Source organism: Platalea leucorodia, assembly GCF_965183815.1.
Source record: "Platalea leucorodia genome assembly, chromosome: 7".
Classification (NCBI taxonomy): domain Eukaryota; kingdom Metazoa; phylum Chordata; class Aves; order Pelecaniformes; family Threskiornithidae; genus Platalea; species Platalea leucorodia.
The window spans coordinates 61,099,070-61,120,606 of NC_138829.1; the positions used below are offsets into that span (position 1 = coordinate 61,099,070).

The window sequence follows — 21,537 nt, forward strand, 5'->3', positions numbered from 1 at the left end:
ATCAATGGGCTAGAATTCCAAGATAAACTGAAGGATCTCTGTCTGGTTTGGTTGCACATACTCACTTTTCAAATAAAGTTATCAAGTTGTCTTGAGATACCATCATCAAATAAGGAAAGCAGTCGTTATCTCAAGTATTATATGAATTTAATTTAAAACAATATACATATGCATAACATTTCACTGTGAAATGGTGCATAGGTCTGAGAAAAGAAAAAGTGGAAAAGTTGCACAGAGCTGTGTTTTCAGGAAATATTTGAATATAATAAGGCAACATGCATGCAATGTCCTAGGACAGGGGAGAAATATTTTTGAACTGAGGCCTTTCTGACAACAGCTAAAAATTTTGTGGTAGTCCATAGCAAGTTGCTAGGGTACACATGACCTTATTGGTAGCAAGTTGCTAGGGTACACATGACCTTATTGACAGCAATATTTAGTTTTGATAGCAAAAATGGAAAATCTGCTCACATGACAAAAATCAGTGTGCAGTATTCTTTGAACTAAAACACATTCAGTATCACAGGAAATAGCTACGTTTGGTTTTTATTCCTAGGCTGAGAAACCTGTCACATATGCCACTGTGTGGTCAGCTGTGTGGTTTTAACAACTGAAATAATAATTGATAAAAATGAGTTTATCTTAAAAATTATTTTCTCTACAGAAATGTGTGTCACGAAAGAGACAAAGTCTCAGAAGACTATTTCTGCAGGAAGAAGAGGATACAAAGCTTAGATATTTTAGTGCGTAAAACAGATGTCTGATTGCTGTAGCAACAGTATGATACTTTCTGAGATTGTAATAAGACCTATAGCCTGTCCTAGCACTGTTAATGTACGTAATACACACAGTGGTCAATGACATGATTCTACATACCATAACTAACTCCTCAGTTTATTCCTGGCTCTGGTTCATTATCACTTGATGGGATATTTTCCAGGTTTTCAGGCATTGCTACATACTTGTAGCAGAAAAGGAGACTTATTGAAGCTTTCCTTTAAGTCAGGAGCCTGAAGTGGAAGAAGCCAAGTTAATTTTTACTTGAATTTTGACCCTTTTTTTTTGGTCAGAAAACAGTTTTAAAGCTGAAGAAAACTAGTCGTTTTGAGTAAAGTAAGGAAAGCAGAAGAGATTTTTGAACTTAATTTCATTTTACTTTAAAGCAAATATATGAATTATTGACACTCTAATTCAGGAGGCACTAGGAGCAAGCTGGATATTTTCAATAAAAGTTCCTTGAAAATTTAAAAGGAATATCATAATGAAAAATATCTTACAGGCATCTCAGAGAAACAGGCTGTCCAACTTCATCAAAATTCAATGGTAATTGCGTCACCAACTCTCCAATGTTTTTTTTCAAAATTCCAATCTTAAATCATTTGCCTGCACGAAACACTACAAAGATTTGAATGCTTTATACTAAACAATGTAAGCATTTTTGATTAAAAAAATGTTAGTGTAAGCATTGCTTCAACTATTGCATTAAAATATTTGCCAGTGATAATCTGAGCACAGCAGAAATAAAAATCAAAGTTTTAACTATTGTGGTAGCACAAAACCAATGCAACATATGCAAAACCTGAACATGTAAGTATTTAAACATGAGAGTGATTTTACCTGTACTATAGCTTACTATATTGAGCTTAATTCATAATTATACACAATTTTATGAAGTTATCATTTTGAACTTACTGGAGGTCTTGATGTGAATAGAATTTTGAACTCATTGGCACTACTGATGAAGATGGCCCATAGCCAGCGTAACCTGGCAAAGCCATCAATGCTGTCGGTGAGATACTCATTTCTTGAGCTACCTGATGATTTCTCCTTATTGAGAAAGCATTTGCACAGAACACTCTTCCTGGGTGTTAAATTCAAAGCAGTCTCATCTGTCCATCATTAAACAGGGATGTTGTACCTAGCATGAATTTTTGACAATTAATGGAGAACTTTTAACACAAAGGGACACTACAAATTTTGGAGGTCCTGTTTGGTGACAGGCTGAATGGGTTTGAAATATAACAATCCTTAGTGAGTCGAACAGTGAGAGAAATTCATTAAACAATGTATACACTGATATTTTGTCAATAGACATTGATAAATAGGTCATCAATAAATCTTAAAATAAACCAAGACTACGCCTCAGGTTCTTCTAGATGAGTATGAGGGGCAGGAAGAAGTACCATTCAATACCTGAAACAACTGCTACCTTCATATCTCCTTCCAGGATAATATTGTGGTCCTTTTACCCTATTTCTATCTTCTATTATTGCTTGTTTTACAGATAAAAGTATAGGCTCTCTATGGATCTCCTAGAAGACATAAACAAAACATCTTTACCAAATAGTAGGCAATGGACAACAGCAACAGTAAACTTGCCACAATCAAGCAATATTTCCGATTCATAAATGTGCTAATTCTGTCATGTAAGCAAAATTTGAAGAGAAAGGAAGAATCTTGAACTATACGGTGCAACCTGAAACTGGACGAGATGCAATTTCCCATTGGATGTTGACAACAAGCAATATTTTAGAGAAGCAGAGATCAATCAGATTAGACCATCATGAAAAAGATAAGTAAGACAGTATGTTGGCTAGACATGACTAGTAATCTGGAATTATAATTCAGCTGCCACTAGCCCATCTCCTGGTTTGTAGGGTCTGCATAGAGATCAAGGTATAAACAAATAAATTACGTTGAAGAGTCTGCCTTTAAAACACAGTTTTTACCTTTTGTTCCAAGATTTGGTTTTGAGAAGTTTCTAGGAGTCTATGGAGTCCACATATGAAATCAAATATCTCAGCTTAAGAAAGACTCTTTGTCTTCTCAGGAATGACTCAGGTGAGCATTATGACAATCTCAACTCATTAAAAACCGTGTTTATTTCATAGTTGCTTGCTAAACCAGAAATGACATCAGTGTTCAGTCCCTTCAGCTCTCGACGGGCAGTCTTGTGATGAAGGAGAAACTTCCATAATTGTCAGTGGTAAGAAGGGAAGTTAGTATCTGGGTTTTAATTACTGGACTGTGATTGTAGATAAAGATGGTAGCCATAGTTGACTACACTTAATTGATTTTCTCTTACAATGTTAGAGAGTACTGAATTAGAGATAAAGAATTGAAGAGTCTCTTTGGATGAAAAGTCATATCAGCTTAGACTGGAAAGGTCTACAGCAGAAAAATAAAAAAGGTAAGATTAGTCTTTGGAGATTTTGTATTATGCAAAAAGAAAGACAAAAGCAATTCTTATCCACAGTATTTGTATTAGTAATCCATTCCTTTGAGAGGCTAGCTGGAATAGTAAGTAAAGAGAGGAAACAATAGTGAACTTGCAGCATTCTTATTTGACAGTCAATTAAGAAAAAGTTGTATGAAAAAAACCTCAAAGATGAAAATTTCCTAAATGAGAATGGGGACACTAATACTGCCCTTGGCTTGCACAGTAGCCAAATCTGGGAAGAAACGAATTGAATACAGACAAAACCCCGGAAAGTAGGTGCAACAGTGATACTCAGCATGAACTTTAGCATAACTGGGGAACTGGTAGATTCATTTCAGTTTCCTGACTCCCCAAAGCAACCACAGGATAATCATGAACAGACAAAATATTTGGATGATCACAAATATGAAAAATGAGAAATGTGGTGCAGCCACTTCGACATACTCCAAGAATATTACAGGATGAAAAGGCAAAACGACGATATTTGGACAAGATCACCACATTTTTGTTATGTCTGCAATTCACAAAATAGCAGATACAAATAATGTGTGTGGGATGTGATACCAAATTTTGAACATTTGTTCCTGGGTCTGTTAGCTGTTTGTGTATTATTACATAACCAGTGACCCACACATGTGGCATGCTAAGTATTTTATTATTTAGTATACTAATTCTAAACTTCCATCAAAAGTAAGGATTTTTATAGAAAATATTTGTACATTAGATAGGAAAGAGAAATTACTAAATATAATATACCAGTAACAACTCTTCAAAACTCAAACTCAGTTCATCCTGCCACCTATTATGCGGGCATTTTGTTACTCACCGCAGAGAAGGGCAAGCAATCGTCTTCCCTTATGTAAAGCCCCTGATAATACTCTTTTCTACAGTAGGAATGCTATGATACACAGTATGGGAATAGCAATATGACACACCAGACGAAGCACATGTTTACCTCATCCCCAACTCCTGGATGGGTTCCTTTTTTATGGAAAATTTTCATAGAATATGAAGATGGATCCCTTTGTACACAGAATTTTTCCCAAGCAAATTCTCTGTTCCTAAATATCTACTGCTGCTGCCACAACTCAAACACACTGACAAACCCGGTAGCTTGTGAATGAACTTCTTCACATTTTCTCTAAGTCTCTGTTTGAATCTTCATTTTGTATAGAAGAGACCCTCAGGTACACTGCAAACTTTGTGTCGTCACACCAAGAGCCTATGCCTACTGTTCCTTTGTATATTCCTTATATAAACACCACAAATATCATATATCTCATTTCAGCTTTTATTTGGATATTTTTAAGTTAAGTTGCTCAAGTCCATTTTCCATCAATACAGACACTAAAAATTGAGATCAACATTTAAGGCAACATTAGCATCCATGCCAAGCTCAATATGCAAACGTTATCATCTAAGCACCACAGCATCCAAGAATTGTCACAGGTCCCCTACCTCCATCACACATTCCCTTTCCATTGTAACTCTGCTATCCCACACTACACTCAGTAACTCAATTTAGATGCAACATTCTCAAGTAAGACCTTGTCATTTTTTATATTTTATTTCTTATGAACTAGATCATTTTTGCATAAGGTGATATAAATGAGCGAGATACGTTTCAGGGTGAAAATATGCAGTTGATTTATGTTGTGACACCATATAGGATTCTTTCTAAAAAATATATTTAACATTATTATTCAACAACTTAGTATGAACAGTATATGTATTTAGCCTTTTAGTAAAGGCTATGCATTGAGACTTGTTAGAATGATAATTTTGCTTTAAATTCTGATTTCTTTAGTCTTTAGTGTTACTGTTGACAAGTGTTTGAGTTAAGGATGTTCAGGTGCAACTTTTATGTAAGAATATTTACAAGTATACAAAAGACCACATAGTTTTTAATATGCCCACTATTCTTAATACAGAGTAAATAAGGATTTGTCTTGTGCCCGTGGAAATATTTCAACATGTGGGTCTTGCTTTTTTCTCTTTTACAGTAAAAGGAAAGGTTTTACTTTTCCTTAAGAAGTGTATTTATTACAAGATGGTTAGCATACATATATCACATAACATACAAGAGTTAAAATTAACTAGTTACAAAATAAGTAGTGGTATGTATATTTTCATATAACCTAAGAACAGGATCAGTATTTTACAAAGTACATATAAAAGTACTTCATATACAAAGAAAAATACAAATGTGCAAACACCATTGTCACAGGTGGAAATTTGTCAATTGAAAAATGCTAGAAAAATCCTTCATAGTTTTGTTTTGAAATTGCAAATGCATTAAAAACAGCTGCATTTCCTATTGTGTGTGGTGAGAAATTTATGTTCCTTTCTGACAAAATACATTAGTTATAAAAAAACCACAAACAATTTAATAACTGAAAAATCTTATAAGTATAGTCAGTTTGGTTAGGCTGACATTAAATTACAAGCAGAACGTCTGGAAAAATGAGAAAATAATGAATCATATATACAAACTTTTTGTAATATTAGTGTGCTATTTAACATATTAACATTTCAAAATAAAAACAATGGCTTAATTACCTACATGTTCTACTCAATGTCATCAATATTTGTAGACTGTAAAATTTCTACTAATTTGGGGCTATTAAAAATGTTTCGCCAGGATTTTAAGCTGAACAAACACAATTTTATCAAATGTAAAAATCTATAAACAGTCTTCCAATTCATGTGCAAAAAATGTTTAAAAAGTATCAAATCACGACACATCAAACTTGATTATGTACATATTTAATATCTGTAAATGTTGTTAACTAGCTAGTATTGTTCTGCTATAAATAACTTACCTCTGTCCTGCAAAATGTCTGCATTTTAAAGATTTCAGTGCAAGTGCTTGCTTCATTGTTTAGTGCATTATCATGTTTGTTATTTTTTATTTTACAGTGAGCAGAACAGCATATAAATTAACATATACAACTCACACATAAGAGATCTTTCTTCTACCGAATTCCTAGTTTGTTGTTTTCCATTTCTCCTGGATAGTGTCGGCCAGTTTCCTTTCATTTATTCCATTGTAATTGCAAACAGAATCTAAAATAAAAGTGCTACGCTCTTCAGATAATCCCTAGCATTTGAAATTCCATAACAACATTGCAGAAGCACTCAGCAGAGCACAAGATTAGAGAATGACCTGCACACTGAGAAGACACTTGAAAGTCTGGTATTGGGCAATTTCACTTTTTGGTCTTTAAAAATATCAACTGTCTATAAACATTGGCAACCTGATATATATGTCACTGGACCCACAAGCTTTATTTATTTATTTATTTTTAGGAATTGTAGACATGCTCCCTCTTATTCATGACTGGCTTTGAAATAAGAACATTCTGTTTAAAAATATAAACAAAGTGAAAATACACTTGCTGTTGGAGGGAAAATTTCTACAATTTCCTTTGGACAGGTTTCCTAACAGAGTAGCTCTGAAATGAGAAAACCAGGCTTAGATGATAGTGCAAATACAGCCCACTTTATAGCTAGGAATTGTACTGAAGAAAGTGGAAATTCAGGATAAATGGATTATTATTTTTCAAAGTCCTCCCTGCAGAAAAAATAGCAGTTACAGTGGTTATAATTATTAAACAGAAGAGGAACTTTAGCATATTATGAACTTTTATGGCTGAAATGTAAGGAAGGCTGGTTGTCTGTCAGTAACATTTCAGAACTTAGCTTCTTACAGGAGGAGGTGCTTTAAACGTGTCTTTATTATGGAACGTTTTTTCTTTCTAAGCATCTGAAATGCAACTCTGGATCCTATCCATCCATTGTTGAGCACTCTGTGCATCTTGGGCACAAAAGTTATATACACGTTTATTTGTCTTCAACTGCAAAGGAAAGATAAGAACATGAAGATAGACAAGTCAACACACAAAACAGAAAAAGAAACTTGCAAACTTTACTTTAAACTGTAATACTCAATGTGCTAACTGGGTCTGAATGTAACATTTTTTGAATTTCTGCTGTTGAGAGTGAGGGCCAGATGCTAGCTGTGTAAAAACTTTTTGTCTTGAGTTGGCATGACAGGTCCTTTCTAGCTCACACCTTCCAGCAGGACTGAAAGTAGTACGTTAAACACACCAAGAAAAGAAAGTTTCACATAAAGATCAAGTAAAGACCAGATATACTTACATCAAAAAATGCCTTTTCACTAGCATGTTTTGGGGCTCCAATTGTTGGAGAAGCAGGAATCACAGTTTCTACTTCTGCAAGGTCTATGTGTCCCTTACAGCTTGTATCCTCACCAGAATCATAGTATCGCAGCTAGACCACAAGAGAAAAAAAAAATCCAAATATGCTATTTAGATGGACCTTTCACTTCTTCTTCCCTTTTTCTGGATACAACTTGGGGGCACAGAGGGGTAAGGGTGGGAGGAACAAATATTATTAGCACCCGAGGACATCAAACATGGGAAATTTCTAAGATGCAACTGACAGAAACCACAGGTTTGGTATATACAAAATGGTGGGACCAGTGATAGCCCTTAACTGGCCAGTCCTCTGTTTGACATCTGTGGGTAACAGCAAAGCCTCCACCGTCCGCTCCTGTGCAGACACGGAGTTGGGGAAGGAGCATTTTGTCACCAGAGTTTCAGAGCAGAGAAGCTTCAAATAGTCATGCATTGCTTCTGGGCAGGGGACGTGTGAAGGATGAAAGCAGAACCTGGTCTTTAGGATTCAGCATTCCTTATTAGTTTTTCTAACAGAAACCACCTCTTCACTGTTCCTTACACTGAAACTAACACAAAAGCTTTACTTCACTAAGGAGTTAACAGAACACTTATTCTCTGTATTTCAAGAATTTAAAATGATCAGCAAAAATTTAAGTATAATTTTAGATAATTATAAACTACATAGAAAACTCACATTTTCCTATACTGCACTTAGCGGTTGAATGAAGCTTGCTTTTTTTCTTTCCTCCTTGCAAAGATACTTTGATATGAATGTTAACCGCTTTGTACACTGAGCTACAATATGCAAACAAGTTCCAGAAGAGAAAATCTGATACTTGCTTTTCAAAAAAAACCAGCCCTCCGACATCCCATACCACAATGCAAAATAGTAAAGAAAACCTTCATAGCAAAGGTCAAACAACAGAATTCCAACTAAGATTGACGTATATTACTCCTACATCTATGATACTCAGGAGGATATTTGGATATACAAAAATGTTAAAGTATTTTTTCCTTCTGCAAAATGAACCTTTTCTCCTGTATATCAGGTAGAATAATTATCATCAGCACATTTGTTGGTATTTTATGACACTAATCGAGAAATCCTCAATTAGCATTTTAAAAGATGACTGTCTTTATCTATATTACATATTTTTTAAGTGTATTGATTACAATAAATTAATATTTTTAAACAAAAGCATACATGAGCCTCAGAGGTTACAACCCACACTGTGTGGAATGTTTGGCTCAATGCAGATTAGTGCCTGATGACCCACCATTATTAAAAGTACACGAGACCACAAATTTCCACTGCAGAACTCCAGCATACATTGTAAATTGGGTAAGATGTGTAGACCAAAGGATCTCCTCTGTTTTCAGTGTTCCTTGCTGTACAATGATTTGTCAAGAGTATTTATGAACACTTTGGCTACTAAGTTTACATCACTATGACTAACCTAAAATACTCCTATATACGGCACCTGAAATTATTGTTCATTCAGGAACTTGGCATTTCAGGACTTTTAGAAATACAGATTTGAGATGACATTTTAACTCATTTTAAGTCATTTACAAAATTCAAACTAATTTCAGAGTGATCTGTGATCCTGTTCTCCATATTTGAAAAGACTTTCATACAGAGATTCCAGGTCAGCTTTCTCAAATACAGGTTACAGAAAACCACTAAAAAGTCAAGTGAGGTAAATGGATTTTTCTGCTGAAGCAATTCAGATTATGATTTTCCACAGTATATCATGCCCTTTCATTTGCAAAGAAAAACGCTCAAGGCAAAGTGCTTGAGGGACAAAGAGGCTGTAAAATACACACCGAGCATACAGTAACTACTACAGTTTCAACATGAATGCCTGAAATAAACTTACTATCAGTTACCATATTGGCTCTCAGCATGCCAGCTGCACTCGAGGAAATACCTTCTAAGTTTTTCACTCTCTAGTTCAGAAAGAGTTTTTAGTTCTTTTGGAAACTACAGAGGTCATATTAAAGGGCAAATTATGCTCACCACTTAATTGCTTAATGACATTCTAGAGTTAGCGGTGCTTTAAAAATTAATTGCTTGTATTCCACAATGCCCAGAAAATATCCTCAGGCACTACCTGGCTTTTTTTTCCTGAGGTATGAAGCAGGCAAAAATGTTTGGGCCCAAACAATAATGCATGACTTCTAGTCCAAGAAGGCTTTTATGATTATATGCTAAGCAGTTATCACTGTTTTAAAAAAAACCAAAATACTAAAAAACCTCTGTCCATTCAGAATGCTGTATCAGCTACAAGATACAAAAGATAAACATAGATATATGGTCTATAATGACGTAACACACACCTCACATCTGAAAATGTATACATCTATAAAAACTTCTATACAAAGCCAGTAAATAAAAAAGCAGCAAGCTAGTCAAAAACATCCATTATCTGAAAAGGCTTTACCTGGTGTTTTGTCACATCCAGCACAAACCAGCGAGGTTTCCAACCTTTTAGTAAAGCTCCTCTTTTGTATAGCGTACCTTCAAAAGATCTGAAAGGTATAGAAAATACAAACGGCGCATGATACCATAACATGAATGCTGGTGACATATAAAAGCCCCAAAATGACTACATACATATTCAAACACTTCTTTTAGTGCAGTAAAACAGATCAGTTTTAAACTGATAGTTTAGTTATTTGTAACTGTGATACACTGATAAACACTGTTTCAGTACTTTGGATGCATTAAATGTGCAGCTACAATTTGCTTGTGCATGTAAAGGAGAAGATTGAAAGATACTGCTAGGAGATAGAGGCCCATCCATCAAGACAACTAAATGTAATCAAAACCACAAAGAAGGAATAAAGTAGTCACAAAGCATTCTGTGCATATGAAAATATCTTTTTCTTTTTTTCCTAAGGCAGAGACTTGTACCAATCAAATATGAGGGTCACAAATACTCTGTGATTGTTCAGTTTACCTATTTTCATCATTCTTTGATGTGAAATGATTGTATAGCGTAGTTGTTCTTCTGTCTACTCCATTAGAGGGAGAGATGCTTGCACTCTGTTCCTCACCCAGCCCACTGTCAGGTATTTCCAACAAAGACCTCTTTTGATAGGAATGTAGATTAGCTGACATCATCCCTGAGGAGCCAGAAGGATGTTTCCGGAGCTAAAAAAGATGAAAATAAAAGAAAAAAGGTAACGCAATGTGTCTTGTATTGTGAGACTGTCTCAACATTATACTGATAATACATGGTACAACATGTAAATTGTGAATTATTATGAGGCCAAAAAAATCTTCATAATACAAGTCAGTGCTGCCTCAGAAAAGAAGTCAGAGGGATGGCAATTCAATGAATTTCTTAAGCAGAAGGGTTCACATGGTGTGAAAAAATCAGTGTTTCAGAAAAGCCTTGTATATTCCAGTGATATAATATTGAACAATGTTTCCCTTGCTTTCTCAGAAGTATCTAGAACTAGTCAGACATTTGGATGCAATAAATTTCCCTAATTTCACAGGGAAGGAAGGGAAAGGCAGGGAAGGAAGGGAGAGAAGGAAAAAGAGTGCAGTTTCCAAGAGTTACTTTATATATCCAAATAATTTTAGTAGAATCTCAATAACCTGGAACAAGAGGGATCCTGAATTTGGTCTTAATCTAAATGACAGCATCCTAGAGATGGGGTTCTTTGGGGTTGATCCTTAGCTATTGCATTTATCTGAGAATCCTTAAACAACAGCTAGGACACGAGACTGATATCAGGTAATTTATACTTGCATTTTCTTTTCTGCTTACAATTCAATAAAAAAATCCTCTGCTTTGCTAGGATAAAACTTTTTTTCATCTTGAATTTGTCTAGGGTATAAAGTGAACTTGAATGACTCTGACAGACATAAAGCATATTTCTTTCCTGAGAGCAAAGGACAAATAACAAAGTAGTGCTGCAACTAACCATTGCATGGAGGCTGGCAAATTTGAACAAGCACATGAAGCTGAAGAGTTAGGGTACAGTCTTGAGCTGGTAACTCACTGTGCCAAGTTTATAGGGAAAGCTCATAAAAAGCAGTATCTAACATTCTTCCTAGTGCATGCAGATAGCATTTGATAGGCACCCTTTGACTTAGAAAATATCTATATTGTCAGCTATTCTCTTTACCACAGTCAAGAACTGGAAACACAAGCATGAACACTTCCTACCTTTACTAGAATCTACAATTCCAAAATTCCATTTAGACATGGAAATATCTTTATTCATCTCTGGAACTCTGTGATGTCCTTTTGGCTACTTTCAGGAACTGAGTTTTTTTGTACTTCAAGAATCTTTTAAATATATAAAGTCATATATTTGTGTATTAGTAAAATGCACCTGCTCATTTAGTCTGTATGCCTTAATCTACTCTGGAAAAGCAATTAGATAAATAGCACAAGTATAAATATACTTTTCTATATGCAGAAATACAGAGCCAGTGTCATTGGTTAGAACAACATATTCCATTTTTCAAAAGCAGTATTTTAGTCCAAGAAATACAGTGATTTTTGTCAGTGCCCCAGGTAGCCTATATAGCAGGAATGGAATTATTCTATTGGATAAGCTCTTTTATTACTTACATTGTCTTGTCTGGTGTCATCCTTTAGATTCATTTTGACTCTTTCCCACAAAAGCTGCCACCTTTCTGGGCTCTGATTTAATTTACTTTCCAACCTTTCGATTTCCTGAAATGAATACCAAGGGTTTTCTTAAGGATAAACATTTTGAACTGATCACTTCCTGGCAATCATTTTTATACAACCATTTTCTAGTCAATTTTTTTTACACAGGACACTTTTAGGCCATGTTGCCCAGTAAAGTACAAAAACCTCTGTCAAACCAGCTATAAACTGAAATCAAGCAGACTGAGGACTCAAAGGCAACCAAGTACAGCATCAGCCACATCATTCTTCTTGCATGTCACAGGTTGGAGGAGCCATTGTGCTTTCAGTTCTCTGCCTGTTCTCCTGAACGCACAAAATTCAATACCAATTGCCACAATAGAAACATGACAGTGATAAGGACAGGCTATATTTCACAAAAATATTTACGAAGAACAAATTCTGTGCTGTGACACCAACATTGTACATTGCCAATATTAACATTTAGCCTGGTTTATAAAATGTGATACAAAGCTGTAATAAAAGACGGAAATGAAACAGAAAGATTTATTCAGTTTGGATGCCAAACTGTAACAACATGTTCTTGTTGTGGAACTTGGGAATATGACCTATGTCGATAACCTCCAGTTAGGGTGATTTCCTGCTAATAAGACAGTGCATGCAAAGTTAAGTAAAAAAAGGCATTTTCATTAGTTTATGTTTACTTGTGAACACTCATCGATACATTTGTCATTACTTTGATGTGCGGTCCATATTCCTTGCCATGCTTCCTTTCTATATGTTTACTTTCAACAACCATATTGTTATGAAAATCTGATTCTTAACGAAATCAAATTAAAAACTCAATTTTGCAAATCCAATTAAGAATTGATGATGAAACAAAAAATTGCCATAGGACAGAGAATTCCCATGCTATATAAAAGTCAACTAAAACCCAAGACATTTATTTTCAAAGTAGAGACAGTAAGTCTCTGACTTTATTTACTTCTACTATACCAAATGATTAAAGTAGATTTCAGAATATTCTCTAACTCCTATTGGTCTTTTAGAATGACAATTTCTTCAGGAAATTGTTATTGATTGAAACACTTACAGAAAATGACTATATTTTTAAGGTAAGAAAACATTTTGACCAGGAAATTAACTCCTGAACTAAATTTTGAACTCTGAAGTGAAAATAAAAAAGCCAGTATTTGACAGTGTTAATAGGAGCAAAATATTTCTACAAACTCTTCCTTGCTGAAGGTAAATTAGAAAACTCAAAAGTAAAACTAAAGATAAGAAATCTGGCTTAACAGCAAGAATCAAACCAGAAGTTTTAAATACTGAAGGTAGTTGAAAGCAACATATACATTAAATATTTTGGGACTCTCCTCCTGCCAAGAAATAAAACCGGAATAGTTTTGTTTGGAGTATCTTCATAGATAGATACAAAAATAAGGAATGGTGAACACAAGCCAGACTAAAGGCTTCTTTAGATTACTTGTTCCTCTTTCAAAGTGCTGAGTGTAAAACGTTTCCTGATGGGATACATACGACTGAATCAATTTACCACAGCCTTTTTATGTAAAAGGCTTTCCAAATTGCTGCAAAAGGATACATGCTCTTCAGTGCTAAAAGTTAGTCAGGTTTTAATCTGATCATTCTCTTTCTGCCCTAGTCTTGACTTCTGAGTATGAGCCTTTCTCTGCAGAATCTGCAAGTAACTGAAACTTGTTACTTAGCAACTGGGTCACATTCCTTCTTTTTTGGCTCCACAATGAGTAGTGCTTCCAGAACTTAAAATGAAAAACTTTCAACAGTCTCCTATATATAACCTGAAAAGTTAGGAATAAATTCTCCTTTAATAAACTCCATGTAAAAAACTTACATGGCAATACATCACTAAGATTTACTCTTGCCCCTTCAGTTTTAAATTTTACTGGAAATGTCAGATTTTTTTTTTCCTTCCATGTGTGGAATAGACTATGAATAGCTGCATTTCCTTGAAAGAAAAATACCTTAGATTTATCTTTCTGGTTCATCTCCTGTTGCCTAGACGTAGGAGAGCAGAAGTCAATACGTATAAAAAGAAAGGCTATAACAAATACAATTGTATGAATATCCATTTATTGAAATTAGTAATTACAAGCAATTAGCATTACTGTGACTTTCAAAAGATGTGTCTGCTAAGTAATCTGCTTTGTAATATTCAAATGGTACAGACAGGAGTTAACTCTGCAGACACTCCAGAACTGTGGAGACTGATCACCTCCTTTGTATCCACAATGCGTTTGTGCACACACAGAACAATCTGGACAAAGTCTTACACTAGTGAACCATCTTGACTGTGACAGAGCACCCTGTTTTGGAAGTCCTTCCTTGTTAGTATTTTCTCTTCAACCCCCGGCTAGAAGGCTTCTGAGACTTTGACTACAAATGGAAAGATGCTGGATGTGTATCCAGTGATCGAACTGCTGCCTCTGTCAAGTGTTCAGACTTGTGTGCGCAACAAGTTGTACATGACTGGTTGTTCAATATTTGGAATAAACTTTTTGGTTCAGGGTCCACTTTGATGGATCAGCCTTTTTGGCACATAACCAAAAGCTATAAAACAGCTCACAATCAGAAGTGCTACTTTTATTGTTTTGCTGGTTATTCATTGACCCCTTATATATCTTTAGTTCTTTACAGAGTGTATTTATGGCAGAGTTAATTTGGGTGACTGGCATCCTGAAGTGGCATCTTTGAGTTTGCCAGCCTCCTTCTGAGCAATCATCATCTAATGTTACATGATGTAACTGCTTATTTGTAAGAATAGGACATGTAGGGTCATCTCTCAGTACCGGAATCTCAGCCACTCCCAATGAATTATGGGGACTGCATACATTTTTAGGAATGTTAGCAAATTAGTGGGAAACAGTGGAGATATGTCTGCCCTCAAGGATTTGACTTGCATTTTCACTGAAATATAGGTAGATTACTACCTCTAATAAAACCATCAACCAGGCATATATCATAGAATGGTTGAGGTTGGAAGGGACCTCTGAAGGTCATCTGGCCCAACCCTCCTGCTCAAGCAGGGCCACCTAGAACCAGTTGCAAAGGACTGTGTCCAGATGGCTTCTGAGTATCTCCAAGGATGGAGACTCCACAACCTCTCTGGGCAACCTGTGGCAGTGCTCACGTCACCCTTGCAGTGAAAAAGTGTGTCCTGATGTTCAGATGGAACCTCCTCTGTTTCAGTTTGTGCCCACTGCCTCTGGTCCTGTCACGGGGCACCACTGAAAAGAGTTTGGCTCCATCTTCTTTACAGCTTCTCTTCAGATAACTATATACATTGATAAGATTCCCCCCGAGCCTTCTCTTTGGCAGGCTAAACAGTACCAGCTTTCTCAGTCTTTCCTCACAGGAGCGATGCTCCAGTCCCTTAATCAACTTGGTGGCCATTTGCTGGACTCTCTCCAGTAGCCCCACCTCTCTCTTGTACCAGGGAGCCCAGAACTGGGTATAGTACTCCAGGTCTGGCCTTAGCAGGGCTGGATAGAGGGACAGGATCACGTCGTTGCTGCAAGGGCACGTTGTTGCCTCATGCTCAGCTTGCTCTTCCCCAGGACCTCCAGAGCCCTTTCTGCAAAGCTGTTTTCCAGCTGGGCACCCCCAGCATACATCGGTGCATGGGGTTGTTTCTCCCCAGGTGCAGGACTTTGCACTTCCCTTTGTTGAACATCATTCAGGTAAGTTAGCTCATTTATAATGTATCACAACATACTCATGTCAAAGGATCATTTGAAGAGCCAGTCTTTATGGGAAACATTTAACCCAGAACTTTAGCCTGTACTGAAGACATGGCTCTTGGATGTGCTACACTGTGGTATTATCTTATTGAATGTTACAAGCAAGGAAAGCAAGTGCTTACAAAAAAAAAAAAAAAAAGGAGCAAGAACCTCAAAGTTCCTGTCAAATAAGTTGTTTTTGAGCTTTGTGGAGAAATCTACCTTTTTTAAATGGAGAAATTATCTTTAAAACTATTCGCAACTAATCTCTGAAAGACAAAATAGAGGCACAGGTGTGCTGTTTCACAATTACCTTTCATTTTCTTTAAAAAATGGATAGGTAGCTACTCTTACTATTGGCACCTTGTTTCTGATTTCTATCATGCAGAAAGACCATCAGAAAATGATCTTAAAGGTAAGCACCTCTGTTTGGATCTGCTTTTGAACATTTATTCTCCAAAGTACACTTGTGAGAATTTAAGATTTGAACAACCTAGCTCCTATTTGTTGGCTGCCTCTGATGTGGCAGAAGTGAACTGAGAAGCTTTATACAGAAATCTGTATTTTGAAATGCAGTTTATCATCTGCAATCTTTAAAAGAATTCATTTAGGACTAAATGAATGAAATGTGCAGATTGGTTAACTTCCTACAACTCATAAACATAAGAATTTATGGAAACCATAGAGCCATCACACGTCTGGTGAGAGGTGGATTGTTACGTACCCAAAACACATTAGAACATTTACTGCTAAAAAATTACACCTTTTGCTCTTAACAGAAGAGCACCACATTTTACCAAGGAAAATTCTGAATTAAGACACTCAATAACTTCTCTGTTTCAGCTTTACATCCTGAAGAGCACTATCTAGTTTTCAATTGAAAAATATCTTTAGAACAAACAAATTTGGGCTTATCATTATAAACTAAGGGAGAATCAATCTTCCCTAGTAATTTACCATTGCTAAATATGGTCTCAATTCAAACATTTTTTGGATACCAACACATTCTCAATGGATTTATGATTAAAGAGAGGTCTTTCTCCTACATCAGCAATAGCCCTAAATTAACAACTTGTTTTAAAAGAAAGTTCACTTTGCTTTTTAAACTTAGAAGAATATTTTCGTAACCTTTATACAACCTCTTCAAAGTTTTCCAAATGTTCCTCTCCGTTGCTATCTTTTATTACTATAATCTAATTCACAAATAACATTTAAACTCTATAAAACCTGACCCACATATCTTTAGAATATAATATGGCTAATTTCCCTGTTATACGGCAGTTTCTCACAGTTGCGGATATAGATAGCTTGGCATCTACCCCAGGAAGAACTGCAGAACAACATTGTTGCTATATTCCTGATGTACTTCTGGCCTCTGGTTACCTGATATGAAAGCTTTCTGGTTTTTTGCTAAAGAATCCCTGATATGACCCCTGCTGAGAGACTGCTCTTTCTTTGCATTTGTGAAGTTATAAGCTCTGAGAAGTTCTGGCTATCTTATTGTGAGTCAAGGGGAGTTTTACAAGTGATTTTTTTTTTTTTTTTTTTAATCGGGCATTGTTTATGTGTTTGATCAATTATGATTGGAAGGACTGGACAAAAAGAAATTTGAGGAATGTGCCAGAATAAAGCTAACTCTCCAGCAAAAGCAAGTTTATCCTCAAGGACTCAAATACATTCAGAAACTTCCTGCCTTAAGACTTTGCTAAAATCATCTTTGATTCAGGGCAGTTCAGGGACCCACAGCATATCCCAATTTTCCAAGCATTGCAATATTAGGCTCCATAATGCCAGCTTTAATGTAAGGTGAAGTCTGCAAATAGTTTTCAAAATAAAAAACTGTACATAATGATGTGTATCTGAATATGTATGTGGCTTGAAACAATAGCTCCAGGAAGTGAAGAATGCCCTTGTCATTTTCCTGTGCTATCAATTAAGATGATAATCTAAATATTAGGACTGTTAATTAATTATAATCAACCAACAAACATTTAAGAAAATGCAGATGTTAAATCATTCAAAATAACTACAACAATTATCATGAGAACGGGATCCTTTTTCATCTAATGAAGAAAGGACAAATCCTAAGCAGCCTACATGAGCCCAAACAAGAAAAAGCCAAAATCAAGCACCTATTTCAAGTACCAAAATATTCTGAAGAATCTAAATTTACCAGTTAGGTCCTTGTAAACATGAATAAACTAAAAGCAATCATGGAAAGCTTTTGTGAGAAATTTAGGCCAAGATGTTCAGTTCATGTTTGTGTATCTGCCGCTCACTTATAAAAATCAACAAGTGTCAGATTCTGTTTTCTGATCTGTCTGGAAATCTGGGTCTTTGTCATTTTACCGCACACCTACTTTACACTGAGTAGAAAGACGACAAGAAAGCTAGATTCAACATTTGCCCAAATTAAAATAACAGTTCCTGCATTTCTTATAAAAAGGCAACCTAAAAATTATTATGCTACCTACCTTATTATTTAAAAAAGACAGTGAAAAAATGAATCCATGACTGGTTTTTTCATAGTCATTAACTACTATTAAAGTGTACACCTAGAAAAGCGTTCGTTCAGAACAACATAAGCTTTGCAGGAAGTCTGACTGATTCGCAGACCAACCATCACTACTCAAGATCAATCAATCAGTTTTACTAAACACCTGTTTTGACATCTATCATGACCTTTTTAATAACAGTGTATCTATAAGGCAATAATTTAAATAAAAAGTAAATATGAATTTCATGAGCATAAGAGAACTTATTGTTCTGTGTAACACGTGTACTTACATTTAAAAGGCTGCTGATGGCATCAGGTTGTATTTTTTTAACATCATCATAACATGGCCATACTATTTTCCTCTTAGTCTGAGAGAGCGAACCATCCGTTTGGTCAGTTTCCTCTGAAACACTGCATTTTGCCATTACCATGGTCCAATCATAGGAAGGACCTGTAGCCAAAACCTCTTCTACATAATAATCCCACTTCTTGAGGCTGGAGATATTTACGTTTGGTTTCAGTGCCTATTTGAAACAAAGTTTTATTATAATGACAGGAAATCTTTGTGTTTCAGACTTACAATACAACACAATACTTATATTCTCTAGATTATTCTAAATTGAACAGTATATTGCACTGTGTGAGTAGTGCTGCAGTTTGATAATTTCCACAGCAAGATCTTGGCTCAGTCAGATCAAAACCTAAAACTAATACTAGCGTTGGGAATATACTGCTCATTCTAATGCTCGTACTAAACCAGGTGCCTACCAAGAACTCTAATTCAGCACATGTAGTTGACACCCTCATGGTCTTTGTGCCTCCTGTTAAAGATACAAAAGGCACTTGATAGCAATTACTCTTCAGTTTTTCTCAGCAGAAAGTCCGAGACTCTTTAGACTCTTTACCATCACAGAAAGGAGACAGGCTGTATAATGTAGGTGGATATGCCACTTGGAAAAACCACAGTAATATAAAGTAAAGACTGTAGATCTTTCAGAGTAGTTTGAAACAGATCACTTCCTATTAAAATGTTTTTTTTCTTTTAAAAAATAAGGTAAGACTTGCAGTTTGCGTGCACCTTACTTGAAGGGAATTACTGCCTCAGGTGAATGGGCAATTCTAAAGTCTGAAGAGTCATGCTCAGTCGTCATGACTGATTCTGCTATTATGACTAATTCTGCTACTATGACACCATTTCATATGAGGAAAAAGTTTCTTCTAAAAAAGAGAAGAAAACACTACCAAAATATTGAAAGCTACTCCTGATTGCTTACTAATCAGGCTACTGCTTACAGCAAAATGGATAGAACATACAGTGAACGAGCAGCCCATCAAGCTCCAAATTCATCACAGTGATGGTTCTACAGAGAAAACAGGTGTTTCTCTAAAACAAAGACAGCTGAAGCACTTTCTATCTACTGAATGTCACCGTCTTGTTTTCTTCCTCCTGCCTTTTGCATCACCACTTTATCAGGCGAGTGTAAGCGTGTGTGCGTGTGGGTTGAAAGGGGCTGCACTGTTCACTGCAATAACGATCTGATACAGATTCAAAATGCCTTAAAGAAAATAATCTTTTTTCTCTCTTTTTTTTTTTAAATTAGGTCAGTTTATATAGCAGATTTGAGTGCAAGGTGCTGTGTATGCTAAGACACAGCGCGGTGAAACAACTTGAGGAAAAAGGAAAACCAAGAAACACCAACAAAAATATCAGTGGTGCCATGGCCTCCGAGACAGTGGAGAGTGTCCCGTCATTATGTTTTCTGGCCACTAGCAGCGGACAGACATGCAAACAAATGATTTATCAGGGTGAAGGTCACTACCAAAGCAATCAATCAAGGTGGGTCAACTTTGTCCACCAAATGCTTAATTCAGTTGAGAATAATTAAGATATCAAAATGTACTCAAGGAATCACTCAGAATAACAAACCAGCTTTTTTTTTTTTTTTAAATCATACCTCTATTTCAGCAGGGGCATAGAGGTAATTGAAGAAAATAGGGCTCCTTTTGTGCATCTTTTCAATACATTCCCAAATACAAATTCCTTTTTTGGCATGTTTATCTCCTTTATCTTCAAACAATGTCCCTAGGGAAAATCATAGCAGCAAAAAGATAGGTTTATGATAATACATAACAAACACTAAAGCATAGCCAAAAGGAATTTCACAGACTAAATGTATAGTAAAACCTACTATCAAATGCCACTGCAACAAGAGACTGTATTTGATGAAACAACCGCTGTACTTTGCGACTGCAACTATTCAGTAGCATTATATTTATAAACCTGGTCTGAAATTTACTGAAATACTTGAGTGTATTTATGAATGTCCCTTTCTGCCTGCAGGTATGCTGACTCAGCAGACCACCAAGCCCTGCTAACTGATTCTGCCACCCACTACCCAAGGTTACCAGCCCTTCCAATCTGCTAGACCAGCTGTACCTGCAATTACTTGCTACCTCATTTCAGGGAAAACAAATCAGGCTAATGTAAATAAGTTAGCCATAGATTTCTGCTATCTGAAATGACTTTGGAAGGACATATAGCTTATCCAAAGACTACTGGAAACAAGATTTTATATTGCATTAAATAGTATTTGAAAGCAAACTATCCCTAAATAAAAAAACAATGCACCCCCAAATTGTAGTAGTATGTAACAATCCAGGTTAGAAGGAACCACAGGAGGTCATTGATTCCAACTTCCTTTTTTTGTTCAAATGAAGGTAAATAATGGAAATTAACTTTTTTGTTGAAATAAAATGGTTGCTCAAATGCAGTCTGTTCCGCAGTTACTACAGTTTTTAAGAAAAGCATTCAAATTGACCATATGCCATGAGAACCACCCCACAAAGCAGTGAAATTCAGAGCACATTAGTGTTTTGCTTAGTGAACAAGTTCCAAGAACAGTCTCAACTGTGGCTGTGTAGTCTTATTAAGAAGGCTCTGAGTGTAGATAAGGCCTTGGAACCAGTAAGGTTGCACACGTTAGATGAAGTAAAAAGGAAATATAAGCGAAGAGAAACACTGAAGAGAATGCAAGAGAAAGAAGTGAGAGATAATAGATGAAAAGGCTTTCCTTTCTGAAACCTCATACACTCTCTGAGGGATTCCCAAGGATTTTGTGTTAAAATAAGGTATTTAGTAGAGGAAACAGAACCATGTGGATAAATTGCTAAATAACCCTGAGGCACAGCACTAATTTCTTCCACTTTCTCTTAGTACCATCAGTGG

The 21,537-nt window shown here is 35.9% G+C and overlaps 1 protein-coding gene across 5 annotated transcripts in view; it reads right to left on the reverse strand.

Moving 5' to 3' along the window:
• Positions 1-4,549: 4,549 nt before the first annotated feature.
• Positions 4,550-21,537, reverse strand: part of SBF2 (SET binding factor 2) — a 326,647-nt gene continuing 309,659 nt past the window's right edge. For all 5 annotated transcript variants that reach the window (XM_082317789.1, XM_082317787.1, XM_082317788.1 and 2 more), the window contains 7 exons: positions 20,267-20,394; positions 18,602-18,835; positions 12,018-12,122; positions 10,386-10,579; positions 9,867-9,954; positions 7,382-7,513; positions 4,550-7,077 (listed from right to left, as the gene is read on the reverse strand). In XM_082317789.1, the coding sequence (XP_082173915.1) occupies positions 6,979-7,077; positions 7,382-7,513; positions 9,867-9,954; positions 10,386-10,579; positions 12,018-12,122; positions 18,602-18,835; positions 20,267-20,394 (980 nt within the window). In that variant the 3' untranslated portion in view covers positions 4,550-6,978. The remainder of the gene's footprint in view (positions 7,078-7,381; positions 7,514-9,866; positions 9,955-10,385; positions 10,580-12,017; positions 12,123-18,601; positions 18,836-20,266; positions 20,395-21,537) is intronic.